Source organism: Caloenas nicobarica, chromosome Z, assembly GCF_036013445.1.
Source record: "Caloenas nicobarica isolate bCalNic1 chromosome Z, bCalNic1.hap1, whole genome shotgun sequence".
Lineage (NCBI taxonomy): Eukaryota > Metazoa > Chordata > Aves > Columbiformes > Columbidae > Caloenas > Caloenas nicobarica.
In genome coordinates this window covers 45,318,670-45,335,608 of record NC_088284.1, presented here as the reverse complement: position 1 = coordinate 45,335,608, position 16,939 = coordinate 45,318,670, and the positions used below count along the sequence as shown (strand labels likewise).

The 16,939-nt window shown below is 40.3% G+C and overlaps 1 protein-coding gene across 1 annotated transcript in view; it reads right to left on the bottom strand.

Moving 5' to 3' along the window:
• The window catches only part of FSD1L (fibronectin type III and SPRY domain containing 1 like), a 34,799-nt gene extending 20,514 nt beyond the window's left edge, over positions 1 to 14,285 (bottom strand). Inside the window, exons 1-6 of the mRNA XM_065656342.1 lie at positions 14,201 to 14,285; positions 10,119 to 10,214; positions 9,085 to 9,216; positions 5,641 to 5,742; positions 3,074 to 3,096; positions 554 to 675 (exon numbers count right to left, since the gene is read on the bottom strand). Coding sequence (XP_065512414.1) covers positions 554 to 675; positions 3,074 to 3,096; positions 5,641 to 5,742; positions 9,085 to 9,216; positions 10,119 to 10,214; positions 14,201 to 14,215 — 490 coding nt within the window. The 5' untranslated portion in view covers positions 14,216 to 14,285. The remainder of the gene's footprint in view (positions 1 to 553; positions 676 to 3,073; positions 3,097 to 5,640; positions 5,743 to 9,084; positions 9,217 to 10,118; positions 10,215 to 14,200) is intronic.
• Between the last annotated feature and the right edge of the window lie 2,654 nt (positions 14,286 to 16,939).

The window sequence follows — 16,939 nt, the reverse complement described above, 5'->3', positions numbered from 1 at the left end:
AAAAGCTGTGAAAGATACATACTGGAATACTGCACTTTATTTTCAAACAGCAACAAATAGATGCATCAATACACATTTTGTATTGTGGTAATATCACTACCATAGTAGATTACCCCTCTCTTGCATTTCAGACCATATCGCCACTCTTGTAAGTGACATATTAGCTTACAGTTCCATGCATAACACTACTGCAGACAACTAGGATTTTGGAGTATCACTAAACATCAAGCTAGCAGGTAGAGTCTTGAGAAATTTAGGATAACTTCAGGAAGAGGAACTGACAACTCAAGGAAAAAAAAAGTATGGAAGACTCATTCTCAATTCTGAGATCAATGCTGTTTTCTGAAATGCTATACTACGCAGAAATTAACACAATAAAGCTAGAAAACTCTTTTACCCTTAAAGCAGCCAGTTTAACACCCAATGAATGAGTTTAGGTACTCTGAAAAAATTGCTTATTAGGGTGCAAGGGGTGTGGTTTTGTTTTGCTTGTTTTTGTAAATGTAAGTTATTAATGTAGTAACAAACTAAATTCACTGTATACAGTTTTTACCTGGCAAAAACTTTACAGCCTGGAGCATGCGCCTTTCCAGAGCGAAGTCCACCATCAAATGAGACATACTATCACTGACCTTTGGTTTCAGAGAGATGCGGAACGCTGAAGCCATTGTGACTCTAAAGTCAAGAAAGCATCATTAGCAAAATGTGTTTTGCATTGGTTAAGTCTTATAGCCATTTTCAAAAAACAGCAATCAGATAATCTGTATTGTTAATTTCAAACTGTTAGCCAAAACACTGATCAAAGAGCAGAACATTTTTCTAATAGACAACTGTTTGCCATTCAGCACAGACTCCAAAATAGAAAGTTTTGCTAGTGTGACTGTATCAAAGAGAATATGGTGCAAGATCCCAGTTGTTCCATATTACTAGGTAAAGCAACACAAGAAGGAACTAGAGAAGAGCTTAAAACTTCTTTCACTAGTGAAAAAACTTGGATAGGAGACAAAACAAAACTCATACCACTTTACACAAAATCAGGAAGTATGAAAAATCTAAAGCACCACAGAATCAGGATGTTTTATATTCTTAGAACTATGAAACTTAAAACTTCAGTTTAAGACGGTCCAAATACTTTTCTGCTGGACAAGATCCACTCATTAGCTCCAACGGGGAACATGTTTTCACTTGTTAAATATTACTCAGAGACATTTATAAATAGCAGTGAACAAGCTGAATATTCTGATTTCATATCTACCTCTGATCTCACCAGGGGAGGAAGAAATGTTTAGGTTGCAGATACCACCTTATTTTGGAACATCCAAGTATCAGATCAGTCTTACAAGAGACACTGAAGCACAGCTCTCACTTCCACTTTTGAAGTCCTAGCTCAGCCTTTATTCTGAATAGTCCTAAGACACTCCTGTACTCCATCAACTAGACCACTAAAAAAAAAAGGAGGACAAGTCTCTTGTATAGTTCTGCAACTCTGAAGACAACAGGCTACACAGAATTTGAACAACCTTGATTCAGACTGCACAGGTCCTAACTCCTGTTTTAAAAAAGAGAAAGTAATATACACACCACAAAAAAAAGTCAACTGCAAAAGACTTGTATCCAATTTACACCTTAAAGGTGGAACCTTCAAAACACCTAATAGTTCACGGGTAGTGATATGCACTAAGTACTTCACTAGTATGTGTGAGAGATTGTGTGCTAACAACAGGTACATTAAAGAATGGTGAAAAACAAAAAAATTAGGTAGTTAATAAGGAAGAGGAAGTATGAAGTTGAGTATTAAAGATATAAGCATGTCAAGAGTGACAAGCATAACAATTTTGGGATATAAGATAGTTATGGCAATGAAATGAACCTCATAAAAGAGGCAAGTCAATTCATTTCACACAACAGAGCTGATGTTCTGAAATTTGGTATGGGTTGCCTAGCAGAATCCATCACCAGCCAGACGGGTAGAGTAAACCTCTTAAGGAAGAACAATCCTCTGGTTAGCAGTAAGAGAACACTGAGTAGTCAGCTTCAGAAAGCTTTTTAAATTCTGCTTAGGCACCAATCTTAGAGAACCAGCCACAACTGATTAAAAAGGATTAGATCACACAGCATTTCAAGAAACTAAAAGAGTAGGATGATGTTTATTACAGATAAAAAGTATTAAGATTCCTACCATTGCCATCTGATCTGTTAAGGACACTAAATCTTTACCCTTGGAAAAGATTAATTTTTCTAGCAATTACTCATTTTACACAAAACTTCATAGAATTTAGACAACCAGATCCTTCCCTGAAAACCTGTAAACTGAAAGCCAACATGTTTGATCCACAAAAGCAACATATGCTGGAAACACCTTTTGAGCCATCTTTCAAAATATTAGCATATCACAGGAAGTTTTCTGAATGAGGAGGTCAGACTCTCAGAATGTAGTTATTCTTCCAAGTGAATAAAAATGGTCCTAGCATTTATTTTGAAACAGTAAAACTATAGTTTGAAGACACAGTTCAAAGAAAAGCTACCAGAAATAGCAATTTCACTGACATCAGTCACAGTGGTGTCACTAAAAATATTGCAACAGCTACAAGACTTTTTACATTCAAAAAGAATATTAGCTAGCAAAAGTTAGTAAGTACTTAAAAAACAAACAACAAGATTTTCTCATAATTTAAAGGGACAGAATCAGCTTGATACATTATCAAATTTCAGCCATCAGGTATTACTTAATAAACTTCTGGTTTATTATTAATTATATACTGTATTAATGATATACTTTTATTATTGTTATTTCTTTAAGTACATATTAGTTGCTGCAGGGCTCTGCTTCCCTGTGTTAAAAATAGCCCTGTCTTTATTAAGGTATGAAAGGTCACCAGCCTGCAAGGAAAAACACTACAGGAGAAGCATAAAAGATTTTAGTTCTCTTTCAAAAGTTGTATTGTCACAACGAACACTTGGGAAAGAGTCAATTAATTTATATATGCTGACTATGACCCTTTCAAAATAAATGCATTTTTAAGCATTTTAAGATTAATTCAAAGACACAAAAGCGATAGACTTTGTACTGTACCTATCTTTGATCTGTCTGGCAGTCTTGATGCATGTCAGGGAGAAGAGAAAGAAAGTATTTAGTATTTCCATGCAAGTATCAATGGCAGCAGCATGCAAGAAGGCTATGACAATCTCAGCTGTATTTGTCAGATTTGAAGATCGAAATTAATTTAACATTTGTATCAAAATACATTTTCCTATAGAGCATGTTAATAGTATTGGTTAGAACTGCAACCTGGGAAAAAACAATCAAGAATGACACTGAACCAATTCGAAATTACTCAACTTTCTGGGTGTGACTTTGTCTCTTCTGATTTCTCTTAATGAGTTAAGTTACTCTCCATCACATTTTAAAAGCTACATGACCAAGTCAGTAAAATTTAACTACCATAGTATTTTCTGTGAAACTATAGAGTGCTTATTAGTGGCATGTAACTATACCAAACTTGTTTGGCTATACATAATAATATGTATACTCTGACAGAAGAAAAAAAAATAGGACTTACTTTAACTTTTCCTCTGAAAGTTATTGTACTATTCCAACAATGCTTCCTAAAAGGCTCTCTCCATACATCCCTGCTCAAAACTGCAGAACATAGTTTTTCACAGAATTTAAATGACACCACTGAAGCAGATGCAGAAGTGGTGATGGCATATTTCAAAGAAACATTAACTGGCATTTGGAAAGACAAAAAAAATCCCTGTCCTTCACCAAGAGGAATTGCAAAACTAAGACAAAATCTTATTGAAGTAGTGATGGCTTAGTTAGGTCTGTTGAATCCATGTTTGGAGTTCACGTTGCTACTTGATCTAGTTGCCATTCAGCTGAACTACTTTCCTGTCCAAAGACGAGACAGGAAACATTAGGCAGCTTCTCAGTTTAAAGTCAAACAGAAGTGGAGGACTTCCAATTTCTTCATTGAACACACTGCACACTCAATGGATAGGGGTGAACACACACCCACCACCAACATATCACAGTTGTTGCTGCTGTAAAACCAATTTCATATTCACAAAGTAGGAAGTGGAAAAAATTGTTTAGAAATAATTTAGCTTAAGAGGTAGCTTTGTTTTACCTCAAACCAAAGTTATTGCAAAAACTACTGACTGATTTTCCTACATGACAACTGTAGACAAAAAAGAGCTACTGGAAAACAAGAGCCTTCTTCGTAACCCCTACATCTTGTACAACATGTGGTACCCAGGATTCAATGTCTTCTGCAAGACAGTCCTGGATTAACTGCTTTGAATTTAGTTTGTTTCCAGGCTACTACCACAGAAGGATATCAGTCCATCTCAGATGAGCTGCCCAGCCGTGTCAAATCACATCCTATCTAACCACTGAACCCTACTGTGTGCTGGCATTCATGTTCTTTCAACTTCCAGGTAAGCCAGTTTAGTGAATAAAGCCACCAAAAATCTAAGATGAAAAAACATATTAAAAAAAAATCATAGAACACCAGGTTGGGAGCACAAAGATTATCTGGTCCAACCTTTCTCAGCAAAAGCACAGTCTAGGCTAGATGGCCCAGCACCCTGTCCAGCTTAATCCGAAAAGTGTCCAATGTTGGTGAACCCACCACTTCCCTGGGGAGATGATTCCAATAGCTGATTGTTCTCACCATGAACAATTTCCCTCTTAAGTCCAATCGGAATCTCCACAGGAGTAACTCATTACTCCAATAATCTTAGTTTAGTCTTATGCTAGTTTCTCCTGAACTGATTTACTAGAGGATCCAAAGAAAATCCGTGCCAATAAAAGAGTCAGAGCTGGAGCTGTCCTTTCAGGAATGCTTGGTATTCTTAGTAGCAGAGCAATAGATCTAGCTAGCGAATGGCCAAGGCAATACTCCTTAAAATGCCATACCCAAAGGCACATTTACAAGTGTAAGCTACTGTAATGCAAGTTTCAAATCCCAGATATTAGAGTTCACTAAATTGGATTTCAGTATCTTAAGGCTCAGACCCCAAATTTAAAGAGATTTTTCTCTCCAGAAACACTCAAATAACTTTCCTTAATACATTTGATTAAAAAAAGCACTAGAGGCATCTGAAAAGAAACAACTTGCAATTAATTCAAAGCAACATTCTGCATAATGCTCAAGAGCTAACTTCATCTTTACATATCACTATGGCAAGACAGAAGAGACAACTCAAACTGAAATGCTAAGAAAAATACTCTGTTTAGCAACTGTCACTCTTCAAGAAAAATAAGTCAAAGTTGACACTCGGGAAGAGATTTATTTCACCCTCACTTTCTGGGTTCACTTAGCTAACATCAGTGCAGGTTTGTTTAACACAGACAGCTGTCCAGGAGAAGGCTTTCCGTTCCCTCCCCCCTCACTCTGAATAAGAAAAACTTATTTTATTAGAGATTAAAAAAATAAAAATTCATAAAAATTGAAGACTATTGTGCTTGACTTGGCCTCCTCAACAGAGCATTAACTGTATTGTTATATGCCTCTCTATCTTTACTCTCAGTACTTCTGGTAAGTTTGCAGGATCCAGCACAGTAATGCAAAGGATATTTCCAACTGAGACAAATACCAACATCTGCCTTATGCACATCTCTTCAATGTTTTCTACCTTCAAGAATTCCTCACGGTCCTTTATGTCCAGTGACTGCACAGCAAGTTCCAGAAGTTCTTCAGAACTCTCTAGGGCATCATTACACCGGCTAAGCTGATCCTGAAGTAAAAACAGAAAGAACAATTTGATGTATTCACATTTTAAAAGTGGTTTATAAACTAGCAGTACTTGAACCATGCGGCTTTGCCATCCATTTGTAACAACTTGTTACCTTACCTAATGAAGGCTACTACCTCTGTCACATCATGTTAAGTAGAACTTCAATGTGTTTGAAAAGTGTACAGAAATACATGGCATATCCTATAAATCCAAAGGGGGAAAAGTCAGACAGGAGATGAAGTCTGATTTAAAAGCCAGATTTCATTTTAAGATCTGGTTCTCCCAACATCAGGATTTCAGAAACAAAGAAATGCTTACATCTGTGTGCACCACAATTTCTATTTACAGACCTGCATTTCATCAATGAACTGACATTGTTTAATGTAGCAATAGCCTTGAAAAAGGCAATGATTTTATCCCCAACCAGCTCTAGAATTGTCACAAGACAATCCTGAAAATCAATATTGCCGCATAACAAATGAGTATAGTAGAGGAAGGGAAACAGAGGAAGAAGGGCAGAAATTACTAATGATAGAGTTTTAGGTAATCTGAAAGAAAAGTACCATTTCCAGTATGTAAAACAGACCACAGAAACTTCCAGTATTACATACTATGGATATACCCCTAGAGAGACTATTTCTGACTACACTGAAGGATCCTAAACATATTGTAGATTAAACAATATGCACATTTCAAATCTGACAACAGCCTTTGCAGTGCCATTCAAACTACAGCTGTTTTTCTACTCATGTGACACTTACTGTAATATCTCAGAACAAGCCAAGAACAAGTAATTATTTTTTCTTTAAACACTTCAGGAAAGACAGCTTGCTCTAAAGTAGTCACCGTCTCAAAAGCAACCAACAGTTGCATCAACTTCCAGACCAGACCAGTCTCAAGCACTTCAGAAGTGTAACTAGTTTTAGCAAGCATGGCAAGTTGACCTGGACCAGCTGCCTCTTGGATTTACTGTTAAAGAATAAAATAGCAGTAAGGGAACAGTCCAACAGCTAGAAGTTTGTACACAGTTTTCTGAAGCATGCCATTAATGCAAGTTGGGATTCATCTAAAACAGCTGCTCTCCTCTTTGAGGCATATCCAGCACTCACAAACTCAGATACACAATGATACTGTCAAAACATCCCAGGCAAACACCTCAAAAGAGAAAAGCAAATGCCAGAGGCATTTTCAAACAGCTTTGCAGAAATGGCATGGTAACTGGATGCTTACATTGGCATCTTATTGAGAAGCATCTACATTTGGAAGTTGAAAATAAATACTTCAGTGTCATTAAAATACACTGCCCCAAAATGTAGCAATATATTTTTCAAAGCAAGGGTTTAATGAGACTTCCTAATTTTCAGCCTTAACTTCCAAAGAAATTATTTGGGAGGAATCAGGCTAAAAATTAAATCCTCACCCTTTTTGCTTGTTATGTAGCCCCAGTATTTTAAGTCAAAACTTAATCTCAACAATGGCATCTAGTCAACTACAGAAGGCTAACTACAGTACAAGCATTTCAAGAGGATAGTAAATTAAGCAAGTAAATTCCTTGAAACAGCATGTTTATACCTCACTGAAGTTCCTTATTTCCTTCATACAAAGTTAATTTTCAGTTCCAGTCAAAGATAATAGCTTGGATTAATACATTCGATGCAACAGTGTTCATGTTTTAGTTTGGTTTGGTAGATTGAGTGTTACGAAATGCACTCTTGGCAGTGCCTTAGTTACAGAGGAACCTTGGTCTGTCATCGAGGAAAGAGAATGTCCTTGGGCCTGTGGCTAGAGAACAGCCTCAACCAAAAGAGAATTAGGGCACTTAATATCTGTGTCAGTGACCTGTAACATTCCACGTGGCTTCATCTTCTTCTGACCAAGCAGCAGCTCAGCTATTCGACACAGACACCAGGCAACAATTCTTGATAGAGCTGTACCACACTAACAAACCTTCAGAAGAACTCGGTTCGACAAAACCCAAGCTTGATCAAATTAGATTAATTACCAGAAAATTAACAAATGTTAACAGAAAATGTCAATGTTCAAGTCAAACTGCCAGATGAGTAACTATCAAACCAGTTTTCAGCTATAGAATCATTATTTGCAAGATTAAGTTTACTTTTTCTTCACTAGAAGATAGAATAATTGATAGATGCCACAGCTGAATTTCTTCTGTGAGCTGGTCATTTAGAAACATTTTTTCTTTAAGCATTTAAGTCCTCAGTGTCCCTGGATGTGGGTAGACCTCTGTCTGTTGAGAAGCTTCAGAAGGACTTAAGACAGATATCTGGGGAGGAAGATTAAACTGGAGATAGAAAAGTGCACTTAAGTGTTTAACTTAAGTTGTGCACCCAGAAGTTCTGGAATGTTTTACACTCAGTCTCTAAGTATGAATATAAAACAGTCCTTAAAGAAGTCTGTGGAATTTGTTTCCGGACGCTGCTCCTAGAACTTCTTTAAACTGACTAGACATGAGAAGGTGAAGTTTTTCAGGAAAAAACATCTTCCTTATTGCTTTGCATAAGCAAGAAGAACTAGACAGAAGAATGCTGCAACTAGGATCATATAAAGAAAACAGCTGGAGAAACAGCTTCTGCTTAAAAGATTTAACTGTCCTTTGGCCCCATGCAACCTGTCTTTTTGAAAGCTAGAGCCAACTTGCTACAAGCTATTGGAAAAATGGACTTTATACAGAAAGGTTGTTTGTTTCTATTTTTCTGAAACTGACTGGAAAGGTTCGCCTGCATGAAACCATACACCTACAAACTGGTGAAGTTCATGCAGCAGGTTTAGTAGCAGGCTCCACAGTAACCTGCACCCAAGCAACTCCCATGTCTTCCAGTGTGCATACACAATTTGCTTGATGCTAACAAGTGGAGGATGGCCAGTTCTGTCAACAGGAGACCAGCCTCTGTGCTTAGGATACCTGGTATCATTCTTGACTCTAAATTCAAGCCTGAGTAAATCACTTAGGCATATTTACAGGATCAGACGCTCATATTCCAAACTGGACAAAGAAACCAGTTTCAGTCCAGAAGATATTCACGAGTTTGAAGGTAGTAAACATATCCAAGTCTTGCTCCTATGCAGCTGCTTGCCACCTGTAAGTTCTACAAATACCACTTTCTTTTCACATAATGTTGAGAACATAAATATGCTAGAGACTATAAAGTACCCTAGAAGAAGGGAGCAGAGGAGTACTTACATCAAAGAACACCTTTACTTTACACTTTCTGCATTTCTTGCAACACTATCAAAATCTTACTTTCAGTTGAGATTTAAAATAGCAGTTTAAAATTGCTTCTATTTAGCTGCAAAAATTTACAGATGTAGTTACATAGTTACCTGTAGCGCTTGAATTTTAGAAGCCTCTTCTTGCTGAATAGTGTTGGTCATACTCCCCTTCATCTCATCCAAAACAGAATACAGACCATCAAATTCTTCATCCAGCTCGCTGATTGCATTAGAAGAGTTTATCTAAGAAGAGAATTGAAACTGCTGCAATTTGTATTGGAAAAAAATGCAGACTAGTCTTTTAGACTGAAAATCACATTGTTTGCCCAAACACACTTTACTATTTCCATACCATTATATGCCTTGTCACTGTTCCTCACCTTATCAAGGGAGGGAAAAATTAAGAATGATGGACACCTCCTAAGCAGACTTTACATCAGGACACTGAAGACTGAAATCCTTGAAAATTCCATGATATTCAAACTTGTTCCCTCTCAAAATTATATATGGATTGCTAGATGTTTGTAAGGAGATAGTTATCCAGTTCCATATAAAATTTATTTCATTTGATATCAAAAACTGCACTCGAAAAGCCGGCTTAGAGATCTGCTGGATAACTTGCATTTCTGCAGTTAACTTAGCTCAGCTTTAACACATAACAAACAACTTAAGGCTTATTGATGGGCTAAAGGAACATAAACTTCACCCTAGTGTAGATGCTCTAAAAAAAAAAAAAATAGGTCTAACATAAGCCCTACAAAATTTACAACTACCAAAAAAAAACCCAGCAAAACATTTTCGCTCAAGTATCAGGATGGTATCATTTTTCGGTCTGCCAAGCAGACTAGAAATCTAAAAAAAGAGACTACTTCCAACTAACAGGAGTTTGAGATCTGGCATCAAAATCCAGATTCTCTCATCCATACAAATTAAATCGTACAAAATGGCATGAAAAGCAAAAACACCATACTTTTCAATTAGAGACAAACTTGAAAATAAAATGCTTTTCTGTCTGGTTCCAACATAACATTTTAAACTGGATTCTTATAGCTCATCCCTTACATATTAACCAAACAGTACAAGACTGGCAAAACTGGAAAGCTGTTCCCCTCCCAGCTACAACCTATGAGTCTTAATATATATACCTGAACATTTTTTATTGTATGGTTCAGCATGTCAATGAAGTTGTGAATTTCATCATTTTTGTTCGCTAGAGTAGAGACAATCCTTTGCAGGGTCTCCTAGAATTACAAAAACAAGTGACAGAAGTTGTAAAAGAACCTTTTAACTTTTTTGAACCATCACCATTTCAACATGCATGGAAACTCATTGCACACATTCCAGTTGTGGTGAATTCAGCTCTTGCTCAGATGGGATCGGGAAATACATTTTGTTAGAAAAGAGAAAGAGCATCAAAGGTCTAAGAAGCATTGCACCATACTAAAGACCTCCAGTTATTTGTTTAAACAAAATCAAGATGATTTGTGATACACCATCGTTTTACATGCTTTGCTACCAATGTTACTGCAACTCCCATGTCATCTAAACCAGACTACCTACTAGCATCACTCTGCCATATATAATTCTCCAGATAAGAAAGCTAGTGCTTGTGCCACCAAATAGAGAATCAATTTTAAAAAAAAAGGTAAAAATTAACCCAGAAGAAAAACTATCATTCTCTATTGTTAAAAGAAGCTCACGTTAAATAGTTAATCTGACTTTTTTTCTATATACAGAATAAATCTGTAACAGCAATTTGTAAACTTATCACAGAATCACAAACATTCTGTAAGTGTTAAAATATTTTGGTGAATAATTTATATATTCCAATTAAAGGACCAACTGAGGAGGGAACTAAGAAGTTTGTTATTTAATTCAGGTTACTAAATAATAAATTCTAGAAACAAAGCTGACCCTAAACTGCTATATTTGGCTCTTCAAAAAAAGTGAAAGCTGTCTTAATGACAATTGAGACATTATTAATCAGTTGGACTCAGAGTTTCAAGCTGCTGAGTTTAACGTTGTTACTTGACAACATGTAGGAAATTGAGGCATGGGGAGCTAATAAGCACACCTTAAAAACAGCCAGATTACCAAAAAGATGTTGCAGAGGTCCCTCCCATAAGCAATTTCTTAATAACCATTTAGTACTTAGATCAGATTTGTTTGCTAAAAAGCAAGAAAAATATTTTATCCTTTCACAACAGACACAGCAAACCTTGACACTACATCCTGTGTAAGGAATCTGGTACTCCAGCTCATTGCCTGTTTGCATAGCGTCATACTCAAAATTAAATCACTAGCAGAGGAAAGTGAAATTTTACTGCTTTTTCCACAGGCTTTGTGATAGTGTTATGTAAAGATATAATGCATCAGTGAGCAATGACTGAAATTAGGACTCTAAGGAAGAAAAACAGGATCCAATTGGCTTCTTTCAGAAAGAGTATAACAAGTTTTGATCACTTCGTTAAAGAATCTTTTCATTGTCTGGTTAAACTGAACATGTTTGAAGACAGCTTTGTACACATTAGACTGGCAGATGAAACACCATCGTCCAACCAGCTGCTTCTGCATTCACTACTGACCAGAGGCAATTGTTTTTGCATGTCAGACAGCCCACAGTTAAGCTTTAGATCCTATAAACATAACTGTCAATTTGGATGAACAGGAAAACTCCCAATCCTCTTTCAACTAGGATTTTAGTGCTTAGTCTGTTCCATCACATGGAAAAAAGAATAAGTCTTCTTGTACATACTACTGAAAAATAATGCTTTTTGTTTTTATAGCTACATGTGATTAAAGGAAGAGATCTACATGTGAAGATCTACAATGCTCAGAAAGCCTTTACACAGCCAAATACATGGCAGCAACTAGAAGACAGCTGTCAAACAAGGTTTTGCACTACATCTAAAGCCAACTGACCAAACAGGGATTGGTAGGGCTCTTATAAAGTATGCTACAAATTTCTCCAAACAGAAGTTCCACCAGGTTTGGTCAAACTTGAACAAGATTAGATTACTTCTACAAATGCAGATGAAAGAGTCCTAAAAATATCACCCAGCTGTAGACAGAATTTTTCTTAAACACCAACGCACAAGTCAGATTTTAGGAATCACTACATAATATTTTCTAATGTAATTTTCTAATCACAAATAGATTTTCTTCTGAACACACCAAGACACATGCCAAATACAAAACAATGCACTGTTGCCATTTCTCCCTTTAACTGGAATTTCTGAGAAGTCACTACAACCATATGTAATTAAAAGTGTGCTAGAAAAATTACCAACATAAGCAACAGCTGAGGCTTACATTTTAAGTTACTTCAAGCTCATTAAAGCTTATTGGTGTTTCTACACTGTGGGAAACTTAAATCTAAGGCACACTGACAGACACAGTACTTCATAGAATCCTATTATGAACAATTTTTTTGTGATTTTCTCTCTGGCTAGCACATATTGAGGTCAGTTTCAAATCTGTTTTAAAAACATTATGGCACATTTATTACAGAAGTTGGTTTTGCTGCTGTCAGTAAGTTTAATACTGCTCTTCACTTTTCTCATTTTCTGAATCTAATACGCTCTTTGCAGAAAAAAAATGTGTATGGCATTTGTAAAGTAACTGTGGATACACATGGGATGAAGAACATAGAAGGCTATGGAAAAGAAGCCCTCCCACGTGTGGTGGCTTCTAGTCTTGCCAGGAGCATGCAAGTAGACAATATACCCTTCTTTGAATAGCTAGTAACTAACATCACATAGCACCTGTTGAAACAGACAGGCACCTCCAAAATTAAAGAATAAACTTGGATAAACTAAATAATTACATGAGTTCTGTTTGAGAAACAAGTTATAACTTGCTTAAGATCCCACTGAAGTCTTATGACATGACTGGATGCAGAACAGAGTTTCTGAAGCAGCCTCAGGCCTAGGACAGAATCCTGTGTCATATTAACCTTCATGTGCAGACTTAATTTCAAGCAAGAGGACTTACTTAGCATCCATTAATTTAATCTTCTGCACTTGTCCACACTCTGAAGTTGCCAGAGTTTGAAGGAGTACTTAAGACAATACCAGCGACAACAGCAAATTAACAATGTATTGTAAAATATGAGATCAACTGTAATTTTACTACTGTATTCTGAACCTCTGAGCAGCACTGAAATTCAAGTATGATCAATGATGCAAGTCAAGAACATCCGCCTAGAGCACCCACAACAACTACAGTCCTCATTTACTCCTTCTCCAAGACTAATCTCACATAAAGCAAACAAAAGCAGACTGACTCAAACTCACACAGTATCTACTAGAAGCACACTTTTGGCATTTCACATCTCACCTTCCAAAGCCTAGATGCATATGGAGTGGCAGTGCACAAACAACTAAGAGAGCAAACATCTGTGATCTGCACATTTCAAGCCATGAGCAGCACTAGTTACCCAGACCCTACTCCCAAACCAGTTTCCAAGCTAAGGGTAGTCTTCACAGAGACAGTAACAGAAGCCCTTTTGGATGACAGACTGAAAGCCGAAAGGCTGAGTCAGAACTTTTTCCAGAGAGTATCATTTTCAGAAAGCCCTGCCCTTGGCCAGGCACATGTCTGCTCCTCAGTGATTCCCCTGAGGGGGCAGATAACAAGTAAAGGAAGGATGTAATTATAGCGCAGCAGGCACAGCGAGAGAGAGAGAAAACAAAACAAAACAACCTTTTATTAATTAGCTCCCTTCAACACAGGATTACATCAATGGGAAACAGAAGGGCCTATGTACACCCCATAATTACTTATGACAGGAATACACAGCGTGAAGGAGCTCTACACCAGGGCCGTACTTCATTAAGAGGCAGCAACTGCAGCGGTAACCCGAAGCAAGCGGACACGGAGAGGCCTCTCGCAGCTCCGGGGCCGCTCCACTCAAGGCAGTTTCCCGAACTCTTACGGCAGCCCAGGGGGGCCGGCGCCTTTCCCGCTCTGCTGCCCACAGACAAGGCAGCGGGAAACGTTTAACTCCTCAGCCGCCGCCTCTCTCCTCAGGCAGCCAGGCCGAGCACCAAGCAACGCCGACAACCCGGGAAAACGCCTCGCCTGCCTCGGTGGCGGCTCCTGACCGCAGCCCCCGCGCCGCAGCCCGGCGACACGGCCAGCTGAGGGACGGTGGGCCCACCTCCCGACGCGACGCGACCCAAGGGCTGGCAGGAAGGCGGCTGCTGCTGCTGCCGCCGACACTCACTCTCTGCTCGTCCATGATGAAGAAGGAAGCGCAGCCAGTACCGGGGCAGAACCGCTATTAACCGCTATAACGTCCACCGCGCCGCCCACCCGCCCCCGCGCATGCGCGCCGGGATGCTGCCGAGCCGCGTGCGCACGCGCGCTGCGCCCCGTTCCCTCCCGCCCTGTCCTGCCCCCGCGCACGCCAGCGGCACGTGTGCCTCGCCCTCCCGTCTCGGGGAGGGGCCTCTGGGCATGCGCAGTCGGAGCTGCCACCCGAAGCGGGGCTCGCGCGGAGCGGCGGGTGGGTGCTCGGGTCCGGGATGCGGAGCCGGCTCGGGAGCGGAGACCTGGGCTCCGGCCGGGCTGCCGGGTGTCTGCGGCGGTCCCGTGGGCCGGGACGCACATGGCGGGCGTGTCCCTGCGCCCCGGGCGGCAGGAGGGAGCGGGGTGTCCCTACTCCGGGGCCGGTGCCGGTGCCGAGCTCCGGAGGCGGGCACTCCGGAACCCCGGCGGCCTCCAGGGGAGCTGCGGACCCCGCGCAGCCGCCGGTGCAGGCCCTGCTGCGTGCTGCAGGGGGGCGCCCCGCACGGCAGGCGGTGCCGTGCAGCCGGGAGCCCGCGCCCGGCCTGGGGGCCGTGTAGGACCGCAGCAAGGCAACAGTTGCGATAATATGCTTTATTATAAATTTTGTATCATATTTTCGTATTCTATATTAGGTTGGGTATCCTGTAAGGCAGCTTTGCTTTATCTCAGAGCTTACTAATCCAATTTTTAAAACCAAAAAAAATTTGTTTCACTGCAGCGTTGGAAAGAAATAGTAATTTCATAAACAGAACACTTTATAGAGATACAGCCATAAAACAGCCACTGGGCTGAAGTACAGCTTCATGGCCTTATAACGGCTCTGAGTGCTGTGCTGATGTTAAAAAGCAGCGCTTTTCACACAGGGTGCACAGCGGTAGTAGCACACTCCTAGCGTGGAAATTTATCATGGCGGGAGATTTTCCCACCTACCAGTCAAGGTATCTCTTTAAAGGTATTTATGTCTTTGTGAGCCCTGCCTATCCATGGTTTTAAGTTCTCCATTGGCAGCACTATACAAACACAGGGCAAAAGGAAATGCAGAAGCAGCGAGGCTGTGACCTGCTGTCCTGGTTTTGTTAAAAACAAGCTTCTCTTTTAGTGAATTTCCCTGTCAGCTAAAGTCTTCTTACTAACTGCAGTTTTCCTGAAAGTTAGATACATGTTTTGGTAGGCATAGCAATGGAATGCAAGGTCATTGATAATGATGCATCTCGCGAGATGTACAAGCTGGAGGTGAACTGAAAATTGACCAACTAAATATTCCATCCCATTCACATGATACTTCATATAAAAGTGGGGGATTACGAGGATCTCGTCCCTTTTCCCTATGGCCGACATTGGGAGAGGACCTTGCGAGTTGTCCCTGTGAACTGAGGCCTAGTGACAGACTGAATCCTGTTCCGGTTGGCTGCAGAGTCCAGTCCAGGACTTCGGGTGCCAGCCCTACATCTGCCAGAGCAGTTGCCAGGACTTTTAAGATTGGTTTTGTATATTTTGTATTATTTTCTCTATTTTTAGTGGTAGCATTAGTAAAACATTTTTATTTTTTTCAACTCTCTTCTCTCTGTCCTTCTTTCCCGCCCAATCTCCTGTCCTTAGTGGGAAAGGGGGAGAGGGAGGGGCTGAAGGGGGAAGAGGGGGAGAGGGGGTTAACAATACATCTGCCATGGGTTTATTGTCACCCCGCAATCAAACCACGACACCTGCCAAGAGGCATAGCTCCTGCCTTCTGAGCTCTGTTCAGACGTCTCCTGGGGCTGTTACCTGGTGTGGGCTGGGCCTTGGCCGTGGTTCGAACTTTTATTGTGTCTCCCAGGTACCTGATATCTTATTTGTTCAAATGAACACCCACAGCCTGTTTCCTGTTTCCATTTGAAAGCAGAGGAAGAAAAATCGTATCTGGTTGTGCCACACCTCAGGGTGATGAGATGCAAGGAGTCTTACACCCACAGGAAAAACACTGAGCAGCTGGCTAACCACAGCAGAGAGCCTGGCTGTGCCTTGGATGTCTGCTGATTTTAGCAGTACTGAATAGAAAACCCCAACAGCCTTTGGCTTGAGGAGCCCCCATAAATATCTTGGAATGGTTTTGAATGCTTTGGAACATGGGGCATGGCCACCACTACAGAAGTCACCAGCCCGCAGGTGCTGGGGTTGTGCCTGGTGCTAGTAATGCCAGCCTCAGGAAGAGGCACTTTTGGCTCTGAAGATCTGTGCAGGGTGTTGGGGTGGGGGGTTAAACTGTTTTGTGAAGCCCGGACACCCCGGTGTGGGACCTGGTCTGCCTGAGGGAGACACAGCACGCAGCCAGATGTCAGGCAGAAAAGCAGAGGGACCACCCCGGTGATTTAAACAAGACTTAGACAGGGTACGGGGTGGACACCTTAGTCTAAGAGCAATAAAGATATTCCCGGCTTTGTTCCCAGCAAGCTAGCTGCAGATAGCAGGGCTCGACAGAAGGGTTTAAGTGGGCCATGCTTAGTCCAGGGCTTCCTGGACTAAGAGATCATGACAGCGCTGCTCACTCACTTCTTGATTATTGCTTCATTACCTTGATGAACACAAAAGCCTCAGAAGTCGGTCTGGTGATGGCTCATTATATTAAATGTAATTACTGCAGTGCTTCTACGATGAGTCAAGAAAATAAGATTTGTGCAATTTCCTTCTCCCGACT